The sequence below is a fragment of the Bison bison genome, unplaced genomic scaffold (assembly GCF_000754665.1).
Source record: "Bison bison bison isolate TAMUID 2011002044 unplaced genomic scaffold, Bison_UMD1.0 scf7180017864472, whole genome shotgun sequence".
Taxonomy (NCBI): Eukaryota; Metazoa; Chordata; class Mammalia; order Artiodactyla; family Bovidae; genus Bison; species Bison bison.
Window position 1 is genome coordinate 4,087,837 of NW_011495033.1, and position 12,738 is coordinate 4,100,574.

Here is a 12,738-nt window from a genome sequence, read left to right on the forward strand (position 1 = left end):
AGTGTTCTTGCCTGGAGAATCCCAGGGATGGGGGAGCCTGGTGGCTGCTGTCTATGGGGTCACACAGAGTTGGACATGACTGAAGTGACTTAGCATAGCATAGCATAGCATTGTTCTCCTTTCACAGATGAAGAAATAAAGGTGCCAATAAATTAAATATTTCAAAGTCACACAAATCAGTGAAGAATCCAGACTGTCTGGTTCTTGAGCCCCAGGGTTTTGCCTTCTGCCTTGAGCTTGACGCCTTGCAGGTAGGGGGTGTCCTTCAGTCTTGAGCTTGCTGTGGCTAGCAGGGTGAATGGGCGTGAGTTAGAGCCCAGGATCGAAACAGAACCATTTTCACTGGGGCCTGCCACTTCCCCTTGCCTGGCTCTGGGCAAATTGCTTCAATTCCAGGTCTCCATTTGCACCCTCCAAAGGGAGCTGTGAGTACCAGTGTGTCGAATCTATGGCTTCTGTACTTTACAACTTTCCTGCATCCCTCTCCGTATCTGTGTGTCTCTGGGTCAAAACCGGGTTCAGAGTTCCATTTGGCAGTCTTCCCTGGCCCTGGTGGCTCTGGGCCTGTGTTCCCATCCTGCCCTCCCAGGCAGTCAGTCCAGCTGTAGCATAACTCACTGACCTGCTCTTCCTGGATCATGGGGCTCTTAACTTGGGCGTGGAATGCCAAGGGTCCATGAAGCTGGGTGGGAAAACTATTTCATCTTTTAGCTAACATCTAACTAAGGTTATGAACACAGGCAACACAACTGTAGAGCTGGTTTTTTTTTTGTGGCCGTGCCTCTAGGCTTGAAGGATCTTAGCTCCCCAACCAGGGACTGACCCGGGGCCCGTAGTGGTGAAAGCGCACTGAGTCCTAACCACTGGACAGCCGGGGAATTCCCCAAACCAGACAACTGTTGATGGTACTAATGACCATTTAGTCAAGGATATTCGATTGTGATTGTCAGTTGTTAGGGACCTGCAGAGATCAGTGGCTACAATGATCTCAAAAATGCATCTCAAAATATTGTTTACATCCATCTCTATCTTGAAATTGTGGTAGTAATTATATCAACACTGGATCTTATTTAATGCTTTAATAAGGAAACACTTATATTTCTGAACTGCAATTAATTTTTTTATACTTTTATAACCGTGTTCCAAAATGATTGGTTTCCTTCTCCATCCCATACATTTTATTTTGTGCATTTCAAAGCAATATTCTGAGAAGGGCCCAGAGTCTTCACCAGACAGTCAGTGACATTCCTGGCTCAGAAATGAGAACAGAACCCTGGGGATCCTTTCTCTTTAGTCCCTCAATGTGTCTGATTCCAAGGTCTACATTCCCCTGCTTTAGAAGTGAGAAGTCGGGGGACTTCCCTGATGGTCCAATGGTTGAGAATTCACCTCCCAAAGCAGGGGACGTGGGTTCCATCCCTGGTTGGGGAGCTAAGATCTCACATGCTGTGGGGCAACCCAGCCTGCGCACCGCAACTACGGAGCCCATGAGCTCTAGAGCCTGTGCTCCCAAACTAGAGAAAGCCTGTGTGCCACAACAAAGACCCAGTGCAATAAGAAGAAAGCAAAAGTGGGCAATTGGGAGTCAGACTTGGCCTCCCAGGCCACCTTATACCCTCTGCCTTGCTGCCATCTCTATACACCTTGGGCTGGCCAAGCTCAGATGGTGGCCTATGGCATGGGACCCAACTGTCTTACTCCTCAACCTGCTGCACTGCTCAGCTCCACAGGTTTCAGGTATATATTCTCTTTTTTTTTTTTTTTTACACCCTTAGTCCCCCTACCTCTTCTGCATAGCACTCATTACAATCTGTACTTAAACATTTGCTCTCACAAATTTCTTATGATGAATATCCATCTTTGCCATCAGACCGTACTTTCTAGGGAGCAGGGTCTGGATCTGTTTGTGCTCACACCAGCAGGGTGTCTAGCACCTCTATGGAGTTGCCACTGGATGAATGAGTGGATGAATATCAGGCACTGGGGCACAGACATAATTCAGGCCTGGCTCCAGCGCTCAGGGAGTCTGAGTGCCCTACGTGGGCTGGTTCATAGTCATGGCGGATTGCCTGCCTGGCAAAACCAACAGCGAGCAGATGAGATAAATGCTCAGATGGCTTCCAAACCCCGAGGCTGGCAGCTTGCTTCTTTTGTGATAGGAAACAAAAGTCAGAGGTCAGAAAACCTGAGTGCCCAGGCCCAGCTTTACGGCTGCATGTCCTTGGGCAAGCTATTTAACATCTCTCAGCTTTGGGTTTTTTTTTTTAAATAAGAAATATTGAACATTTCCAACTGTATACACATTGCTCTCTTTTATGAAGTGTCCTTATCTACCAATAGAGATAAGAGAAACACCCACTTTGCTGGGTTATTATGAGGATGTAGGATTTGACCATGTAGGTTTCAGCTGTAAAGAACTGCGGATGACAGTGAGCAGGTGGCCTGGGTTAAACTTGGCAGAGAAACGTGCTCCTGTGCTGCTGGGGAACCAGGGTGGATGCATGAGGTACAAATAAAGATGCTGGTGCCAGGGAATCTAGGGCAGACTCTGGACCCTGGGTGTGGACAGGGTGGGGACCTGAGGGCATCATGGCCTTTACCCTTTACTGGCACAGAGAAGCCTAGGGCAAAAATGTCCACAATCTCAAAGATGTTACATCTTATTCCTCCTGGGGATTGAAGGTTAACCCAAGGGCAGGCTACTCCCACTGCTCCTCTGCCCCTGGCAAGTAGGGATGCTGCGGGCAGGGAGCACTACTGGGTCTAGGGAGAGAGGCGAGGTCCTGGGTGGCAGCCAGCACCACTGCAAAGGGGAGACCAAAGAGTGGGGTCCCAGAGAAGGGGCCCCTTCTCTGAGCCTCCTGTCTGGGCTGAGGAAGGCTTCCAGAGAGAGCAAACTGAGTGGGTGCTGAGGGATAAATAGGAGTTTGGTGGGTGGGGGAAAAGTGTCAGCATGAGGGAGTGGGCACAGAGGAACAGAACGAGGCACAAATGATCACATACATTCTTATGGGGGAAGGGATCAAATGCTCAGGAAGAGTCTCATTTGCCCTGAGAGGAATATAGGACTTTATCTGGAAGACAAAGGTAAGAGGGGGAGATCCTTGCAGGACTGTAAACAGAGAGAGTGACGTGGTCAGGTCGGTGTGTCTATTAAAAGATCACATGGAGGCTGCATATGTGATTTTTTTAAAATGTCTGTAAGTATTTGTATACACATAGGAAAATCTCTAATTCGAGAATTCTTACCCTGTTTTTGTACCAGGATCCCCTTGGCAGCCTGATGAAGCCTTCCAGCTCCTTCTTGGAATAATGTTTTTAAATACATTAAATAAAATGCACAGGATCACAAAAGAAACCACTTATATTGAAATACAGTTATTAAAATATGAAAAATGGGCAAGATAGTAACATAATGTGATGCTTAACTAGTAAGCTCTTCACTGGCTAGTGGCTACTGTAATTTCAAAGTCATGATGAACGTCAACAGTATGTCAAGGTCCTGGCAATAGCTCTCATACGATTTGAAAATATCTGTGATTCCTGTGGGTGGCAAACTCAAAAATATTGTTCATCCTATGGTGGCTTGATGTCTACATTCATCACAGAAGAAAATGCTTAATTCTTTCATGCTTTTGGACTTTGTACAATGTGCACGTATCACCTAATTAAATAAATCAATCGCCTCAAGATAAAAATAGGGGGCTTACACCTGTAACAGTGTGGCAGATGGATCAGCAGCCATGGAAGCTGGGAGTTGGCAGGTGGCCAGGCTGGGCTGTCCAGTGGGGAGATGACAGGGGCGCAGAGAAGGTCATGGCAGCGTAGATGGACAGGGAGGACAGACTTCAGAGATAGCAGGAGGTGGAAGGCAGAGGGTCTGGGTGATGGCTGCTGGGCTAGGTGGGAGGGGAAAACTCTAGGTGCCTTTCCTGGGTGTCTAGAGACACAATGACCCTGAGGAGAGGAGCCATGTGGCAGGACTTGGGGAAGGAGGATCAGAGTGGGGTGTGTGTGTGTGTGTGTGATATTCCAGGAATATTAGGCCCATCCAAATGCCTAAAACTTTTGAGAGACTAAACATAAGAGGCAACCGTGGACAGTCCTTAGGCAAACATAAGTCCTTCAGTCTCTGTAGCCACAGTCCTGTAGCCAAACCACAATCTCCATAGCAACTGGCTCCCACAAGGCAGGATTTGCTCAATGACTTGCCAGTCTCTTTAATTTTGCAGGCTGCCCCTACGCCCGCCACTTGCTACCACCACTTCCAACTCAGGACCAACCAGTGAAAGCCATATTTGATTTCCAAACAATCAGAGAGGATGCCCTGCTTCCAGTTAGCCTTCCTGCAATGTCCTCCTAACAGCACCCTCCAGTCAGGGCACACCTGAAGCCTTACCTCTCTCCACTCTAAAGCATCCCCGCCCCTTGCCTTTGAGGCTCTGCCAAAAGCAGGCAATGGAGGCTGACTACCTTCTCTCCTCTGCCTGATGTCATTTGGCTGATCTTTGTTTATTTCTGTGCCTTCATGAGAATGCCTTTGTTGCATCATCTTCTGCTTTAAGAGGCCAAAGGGAAGAACAATGGGTCTGGGTGTCAGAGACAACAAAAGTGGGGGGAAGAGTCCTGACATCAGAGTTTGGACCAGGGCCAGATCTGCTTGTGTCCACTCAAGAGCAAACCAGCAGGTAAGAGATGAAGAGAAGCGAAGCGTTCCCACACTCCTCCGTGCATCTGATCCCCACAACAGCCCTGGGCAGCGCTGTTGGATTCTGTTCAGGAAACTGTTCTGCTAAAGTCTCTCTGCTTTTCCCATGCCTGACCTTCATTTAGCAGGTGCTGGAAGTGAGGACACGATTTGGTAATCTGGGGGCAAATTTCGAATTGGGGAACCTTCTATCTCTTCCCTAGGAATCACCCTGGCTTTGGAGGTTGGCTCCTACTCTCATGACCTTCAGAGGTCACAAACCTGACTCCGCATAGTCCAGGGCTGATCAGGGACCACACTTCACTGCCCTAGGGGACACGCCTTGCCTTCCTGTTTCACTGGTGGGAACACCAAGGTCTTCATGAATAGAAGAAGTAAGTACATCTTCATGAATAGAAGAAGAAGTACATCTATCGGTGTAAGTCAGGTATCCACACAGTGCCCGAAATGCTGTGTTGTGTTTTCTTGTTGCTTAGTCACTAAGTTGTACTCTTTGCGACACCATGGACTGTAAACTCACCAGGCTCCTCTGTCTATGGGATTCTCCAGGCAAGAATACTGGAGTGGGTTGTCATTTCCTTCTCCAGGGGATCTTCCTGACCCAGGGATCAAACCCACATTTCCTGCTTGGCAGGTGGATTCTTTATCTCTGAGCCACCTAGGGAGCCCCTTTTGTGTTTCCTAGGGGCGTGGAATTCAGACAAGGAGCAGAAGGGACAGGATGTTTACCGAGCCCTGGGTGCCAGGCAGTCTACCCACACAGGTCATCTCGTTTAGTTGGGACAGCGGCCTCTTAGAGGTGAGAGGCTTGGTAAAGTTACATGGCTGCTCATGCTACCAAGTGGATTTGGACCCACATCTATCTGGCTCCAAAAACCCCTGATTTGTTCCTGGGCTCTGCCATCTCAACCAAGTCCAGGAAGTCTCAAAAGATAGAGGCAGGTCCCAGAACCGAGGTCCAAATGCTTTGCAGTTTTCAGGCCCACCATACTGGCCCATCTTTGGGGTTCAGGAATAGCTGGCAGTGAGGGTATTTTGGGCTTCCTCAGTGGCTCAGTGGTAAAGAATCCACCTTGCAATGCAGGAGCCTCAGGAAATGTGGATCCCTTGGAGGAGGGCATGGCAACCCACTCCAGTATTCTAGCCTGGAGAATCCCATAGACAGAGGAGCCTGGCGGGCAAAAGTTCATAGGGTCACAAAGAGTTGGATATGACTGAAGTGACTTAGCACCCGTGCAAGGGTATTTTAGTCACACAGCACTTAAAGTGCACATGCTTACACATACCTACTACTCCTGTATCCTAAGAGTAAGAGATCCTAAAAACGAAAAAACCAAAAGGACTTCCCTGCTGGTCCAGGGGTTAAGACTCCATGCTTTCACTGCAGAGGGTGCAGGTTCCATCCCTGGTTCTGGAAGTTCCACATGCCGAGCAGTGTGGCCCAAAACAACAACAACAACAAAAATAAGCAAACGAAACTGCAAAGCAAGAAATCCTGCCCTCTATTCTTGCTGTAAATACAGTCTGGATTTCAGCTAAGCTCTGTCCTGGCAAACACGGTACCACAGGGAGACGGTTTTCAAGAGTGGTTCTGTTGGATCCTGGGAGATATTTGCATTTTCAGCTCTAATTTGGTTGGATGGCATCATTGACTCAATGGACATGAGTCTGAGAAAACTCTAGGAGACAGTAAAGGACAGGGAAGCCTGGCATGCTGCAGTCCATGGGGTTGCAGAGTTGAACACAACTGAGGGACTGAAAACCAGCCACTCTTACTTACTGCCTTTTTGACCTCTAAGCAAGTATTTATCCCTCCTGACCCTCAGCATAAAATCCTCACTCCTTCCCTGGACCTTGCAGGGCTGAGCTTGGCTGACCTCTCCCCAGTTTTCTAAGGTCATCTGCTCACTCGGGTCTCCCTGCTGTGCTGGCCTTATTTCCTTGCCAGGCTCACCCCTGGCCTTGGGCCTTTGCACTGTGGGTTCTGCCTAGATAGCTCTTGGCCCAGAGCTGGGCTTGGCTGGCTCGTACTCGCCAGTCAGGTCCTAAGGTAAATGTCAGCACCCCAGTAGGCCTTCTCTGGTCACCCTGTCTAGAGCAGCTCCTCCCCAAGCCATAGTCACAGCCTGCTTCATGCCTTGCATTGTGTGGACAGTATGTGTTTTCTGTGTGTCTTCCTACCCCACCCCTACCCCCAGGATCACAAGTTCCCTGAATCTTACTTTCCATCCCACTGCCCCTAAACAGTAACTGTCATGTGATACTTTTCCTGATGAATGAATGAATAGATGTAAGGTTTCCAGCACATCATTCTTAGGCATCTGGTTGCGGGGTTGGGGGAGCACTGAGATCTCAGACCCCACTGTCCCCCAACCACTAGGAACCCTCCAGCCAGTGGGTGATGGGAATTTCTAGGATTCTGTTACCAATTCTTCAAACACACTTACTATTTCCAGCCTTTGCTCCTAGCATTCTCGTCACCTGGCCTGCCCCCCACTAATGCTTCTCACTGTTGAAATCTCACTCCGCCTTCAAGGCCCAACTCAGATCCTCCCTTTCCTCAGTTGGAAGGATTTTCTCCCTCCTCTGACCTCCTGCAGGCTTCTGGCTATCGTCCAGGTGGCAGGAACACATGGTCCTCTAGACTGAAAGCGACTTGAAGACAGAACATCTGTGTTCCTTTTCAGCAACCCCTAGCACAGAGCAAGGACTCCACAGACATTCTAGACTGAATGACAGTGGAAGGAAGGATTGATGGCTGGGTAAACACGAGGCAGACAGCTCAAGAGGTGACACGACAGGGGATCACCCTGCATCCCTAGATAGCCTCGGCCAAGGCCAGATTCCAGTCCAGACTTTGCCTTTTTCTAGCTGGGACTTGCAGAAAATTCCTTTACCACTCAGGATTTACATGTCTGTAAAATGGAGATGGAAGTAGTAACCTCATAGTAACTCAGAGATGATTGTGAGAAATAAGTGGGTTAGTGCTTTGAAGTGCTTGGCATAATGACCAGCACATAAAAAATACTCAAGAAATGTCAACGAGTATTATATGGACACAGGTGTGAGCTGAGTTTTTTCTGGGCCTCCTCCTACCCACTTCAGGGGCCAGGGGTGTGGAGGTAAGCTTGGAATTCACTGCAGAGAGCAGGGACTCAACAGGAATTGAGGACAGGGCCGTCTCTACCCACATTCACTTGTTCACTCAGTCATTTGACAAGTATTTGTTGAGCACCTACTATGTGCCAGGTGCTGAGGATTCTGCATGGAAAAAGGCAAAGTCCCTGCCTTCATGGAGGTTACATTCTAAAGTAGGGGGATCAGAGAATAAATGGGAACACATCATTTCAGAGACTGAAAGCCCTTTAAATAACAGGTTTTTTATAAAAATGAATGATTGGGACTGCTCAGAGAAGTTTTTTCCGGGTAGATTTCAATGGACACCTAAAGAAGGAAGCCTCTGGGAGAAGAATATTCCAGGCAGGAAGATGAGCAATTTGAGGAGCAGAGAGAAAGCTAGGGAGGCTGCAGTGCTAAGTCGCTTTAGTCGTTCCTGACTCTTTGTGATCCCGCCAGGCTCCCCTGTACACGGGATTCGCCAGGCAAGAATATTGGCATGGGTTGCCATTTCCTACTCCTGGGGATCTTCCCCGTCCAGGGATCAAACCTGTGTATTTTATGTCTCCTGCATTGGCAGGCAGGTTCTCTACCACTAGTGACACCTGGGAAGCCAGGCTGGAGAAGGGCAAATAAGAACAAGGATACAGGGAAGGAGAGGAAGGGTCTGCAGGAGTGGAGCCCTGGGGACTTGTGGCCTCCCTGACAGCTTGGATTTTAGGTTTGACAGGAAACCTATATGGGGTTTTAAGCAGGGTAGTGACATGAGCTTATGTTTGGAAAAGACCATCCTGGCATTTGGGTGAAGAACGATCTGGGGACATAGAAAACAGACTTGTGGTTGCCAAGTGGGGGTGGAGGTGGGGGAGAAGTGGATTGAGAGTTTGGGATTAGCAGATGCAAAAAGTATTATACAGAGAATGGATAAACAATAATGTCCCACTGTATAGCACCTGCAGCTATATTCAATACCCTGTGATAAATAATAATGGAAAAGAATATGAAAAAAATACATATGTACAATTGAATCACTTTGCTGTACAGCAGAAATTAACACAGTATTGTAAATCAACTATTGTTGCTGCTTAGTTGCTAAGTCCTGTCCAACTCTTTTGTGACCCCCTGAGCTTTAGCCCGCCTGGCTCCTCTGTGCAGGGGATTTCCCAGGCAAGAATACTGGCGTGGGCTGACATTTCCTTCTCCAGGGGATCTTCCCAACCCAGGGTTGAACCTGTGTTTCCTGCTTGGCAGGCAGATTCTTTACCACAGAGCCACCTGAGAAGCCCCAAATCAAATATGCTTCAACTAGAAAAAAAAAAAAAAGAGAGAGAGAGAGAATGGTCTGGGGACGGGTAGGGATGGGAGAGAAACTCTGGTGGCGTGGACCAGAGAGGAGGCAGTGGAAAGTGACTCCATTCAGTATATTTTGGGGAAATTTAGTCAACAGGACCTGCTGGTGCTTGCGGAAGTGAAGGAAAGACAGGCACCAGGAATGGCTCTGAGGCAGACGTTGAGCCTTCTCTTGATACGTAAGATCAAAAAGAGAATCAGCGGAGAGAGATGAGGGATCAGGATTGTGTTTTGAGTATGCCAAAGGCATTCTGCGTAAAAAGGAAGGGTTCGGCGGGGGGAGGTATCCCGTGTTAGTTGGGTAATTCAAGTTTGAATTTAGAGCTGGAGTTACCAACTGGGGAATCATCAGTCTAGAGGTGCTTTTAAAGGCAAGAGAAAACAGGTCACTAGGGCAGGAGTGACGATAGAGAGAAGGAGCAGGAAAAGTAGTCAAGGGAAGAGGCAACCCAGGAGAAGCCAAAAGAAGACAGCGCAGCAAAGAGGAGGGGACTGGCTGTGACACATGCTGCTGAGTGGTCGAGGAAGGTGAGCGGGGACCAAGGGTTCCGTGACATGGATGCTGACGGGCACGCGACGAGAGCCCTCTAGGTAGGTAGAGCCTTCGGGAGCGGAGCTGTCTGAGGAGAGAGGGGCAGTGTAGACAGTCTCAGAGACTTTCTGTTGTGAGGAAGAACAGAGAAAGTGGGCATGCGTGCGGGGACTGTAGGATTAAAGGAGACTTTGTTTTTTAATGAGATTCGTATTAAGGCTTGGAGAAGGCAATGGCACCCCACTCCAGTCCTCTTGCCTGGAAAACCCCATGGACGGAGGAGCCTGGTAGGCTGCAGTCCATGGGGTCGCTGAGAGTCGGACACGACTGAGCGACTTCACTTTCACTTTTCACTTTCATGCATTGGAGGAGGAAATGGCAACCCACTCCAGTGTTCTTGCCTGGAGAATCCCAGGGACGGCGGGGCCTAGTGGGCTGCCATCTATGGGATCGCACAGAGTCGGACAAGACTGAAGTGACTTAGCAGCAGTATTAAGGCTTGTTTGTATGCTGATGGGAGAGATCAGGCAAAGACGGAAAAGTTGATGATGCAGGAGAGGAGAGGATAATTACAGGAGCAAAGTCCTTGAGAGGGACTGGTAGCCAGGGCCCCAGTGGAGGGGCTGGCCTCGCAGTTAGGACACAGGGCAGTTCATCTGAGTCAGGATAGGGGAGGCAATGTCTGTAGGCAGGAAGCAGGCGGTAGGTGGGGTGCAGGCGACAGGTGGGGTACAGCCCAGGGAAGACAGGGCCTCCTGACACATCCCACCCTCACCAGGAAGCCTGGCTTCTTGTACTGACTCGGGCTTTCCTGAGTGATGGTGGGCAGGTTACCAAATCTTTCTGGGCTGTACTTTCCTGGGGAGTAACATGGGAATCACGGCTCCTGTCCAGCCTTCCTTCTGGGGTTAACACACTTGGTTAACTCAGCCTGTTTGGAAGCCAGTCTAATGGGTCCTTATCATAGAGATGCCACTGGCTTTGGCCTGAGATGAGGGTCATCTCAAAGGTCAGCTGGGCCTTGTCACTGACCAGGAGCCGTGCCACTACCTCCCTGTTCCTTATCCTTTTGGAACACGTTGAATAAAAAGCCTGCCTCAGTTTCCCTCTCTGAGCAATTGGCTCATTGAGCAGCTGGCGGGTGGCAGGGGAGTGGGTGTGGGATGGGGCCAAGTTCAGAGCCAGGATCGGTCTCAGCCTTCCGGAGGCAGACAGCACAGGCTTTGTAGCCAGCCCACACCACCAGCTCTGCCACTGTCTATGTGACTTGCCAGAGACAGATTTCCTGTGAAACTTGTACTTCAAGGCCACCTCCGCCTCTAAGGACCCTTCCCAAAGTCCTGTATTAGTTTTAGATTCATAATTTTGTCTTCTTTTACTTACTAGATGATCCCCAGGATCTGCCCTGGGATTTTGGGTGACCACTTTCCAAAATGGGAGTCAGAACCTGCTTCATAAGACTGGGGAGAGGGTTACTGGATGTGTGGTACAGGGCATGCAGCGGGGGCCTCTAATAAATGAAAGCCCAAGTTATGAGTCCTGCTGTTTGCGTGGGGTGGGCAGGAAGCAGTAACATTTCCCCCGCCATCCGAGGTGTGCATCTGTAGCGCCCACTGGCAGGATCGGCATGTACGATTAATTCTTTCCACCCCTCCTCCGCAGGCGACTTAGCTCTTGGGATCACAGGTGAGCACCTTCACTCTCTGTTTGTACTCTTAAAATTTCACAAACTGCCCAAGGCTGGTTTTCTTCTAATCCCCTTCTTTCACTCTCCAGGCTGCTAGACCAGCTCATACTCTCCTGATCAACCCCATCGGCTTCTACCTGCACCTCCTTTATGGAGCTGGTTTTCTGCCTCCTAAGGCAGTAGATGTCAAGTGGACCTAAGCAATTCACATTGAGCTCCCACTACTGGATACCCTGCAAAAGCCGCTTTTGACCTCTTAACCCCTAAGACTCAGCAGGACCAGGAGGAGATAGCCTCAACTCCACACTAACAGGGATGAGTGGGCTTTGCTGGTCCTAAAAATGCCCCACCCTGGGACACATGGTCCCTCCCCTGCTCCTCTGGAGCTTCCCTGTGCCCAGAATCCCAAGTCCTTACCTTGGTCGGGACGAGGATGGGCAGAGGCAGCAGGAAAATGGGTAGGAAGAATACGATCAGGTAGAAGCGATAGGCCCACAGGCCCTGCCAGCAGGTGGCCATGGTGCGGGCCCACGAGGGCTGCCTGGTCACCCTCTGGATCCAGGGAACTGCAGGACGGATGGTGTAAGCAGGCAGGCGGCTGGGCAGGCTTATATAAAGCCGCTGGAGTGTTAACCATTGACCCACCCTGGCAATCAGAGTGTTTTTGGAGTCCAGGAGGTGAGAGTAAGGAGGAGAGACCTGCAGGAAGTATAAAGATCAGAAAGACTTTACAAAGAAAGGGAGGAGGGCAAGACCAGGGAATAAAAGGCTTCAGGTTCTTTCTAGAGGTTAAGCCCAGAGTTAACTCTTTCTGTGCGTGGAGGCTGTGAAGGGCTTCAGCCAGAGGAGCTGGAGAGGGGAGGGTGTCTGGGAAGCCCCACAGCCGGCATCCACATGTCAAGACCCAGAGCGCCCTACCTAGCTCCTCTCTCCACCTACTCATGCAAAACTGAGTTGTCTGAGCTGTTTATATGGGGCCTGTGGTGGGGTGGCCCTTCCTGCAGAAACACCCTGCCCTCTGGGGGTTTCCAGTCTAGGACTGAGGAAGGGCTGAAGTAAGCCCTTCTCCTTCCAGGTATCCAGGAGACTGTCAGAGCCACTGGACTACCATCTCATATTCACTGTGTGCTTTTGACACAATGACTGAATTTTGAAGCAGCTGCTGGCTTGTTAACGTATTGCTGTATGGTAGGTATACAGCGCAGGCTTCCTAGGTGGTGCTAGTGGTAAAGAAGTCGCTTGTCAAGGCAGAAGATGCAAGAGACTCAGTTTGATTCCTGGGTTGGGAAGATCCCCTGGAGGAGGATCCCACTCCAGTATTCTTGCCTGGAGAATCCCAAGGAC

At 49.6% G+C, this 12,738-nt stretch overlaps 1 protein-coding gene across 1 annotated transcript in view; it reads right to left on the minus strand.

Moving 5' to 3' along the window:
* The window catches only part of SLC13A2 (solute carrier family 13 (sodium-dependent dicarboxylate transporter), member 2), a 24,244-nt gene extending 12,251 nt beyond the window's left edge, over window positions 1–11,993 (minus strand). The window contains exon 1 of the mRNA XM_010861421.1: window positions 11,812–11,993. Coding sequence (XP_010859723.1) covers window positions 11,812–11,913 — 102 coding nt within the window. The 5' untranslated portion in view covers window positions 11,914–11,993. The remainder of the gene's footprint in view (window positions 1–11,811) is intronic.
* Between the last annotated feature and the right edge of the window lie 745 nt (window positions 11,994–12,738).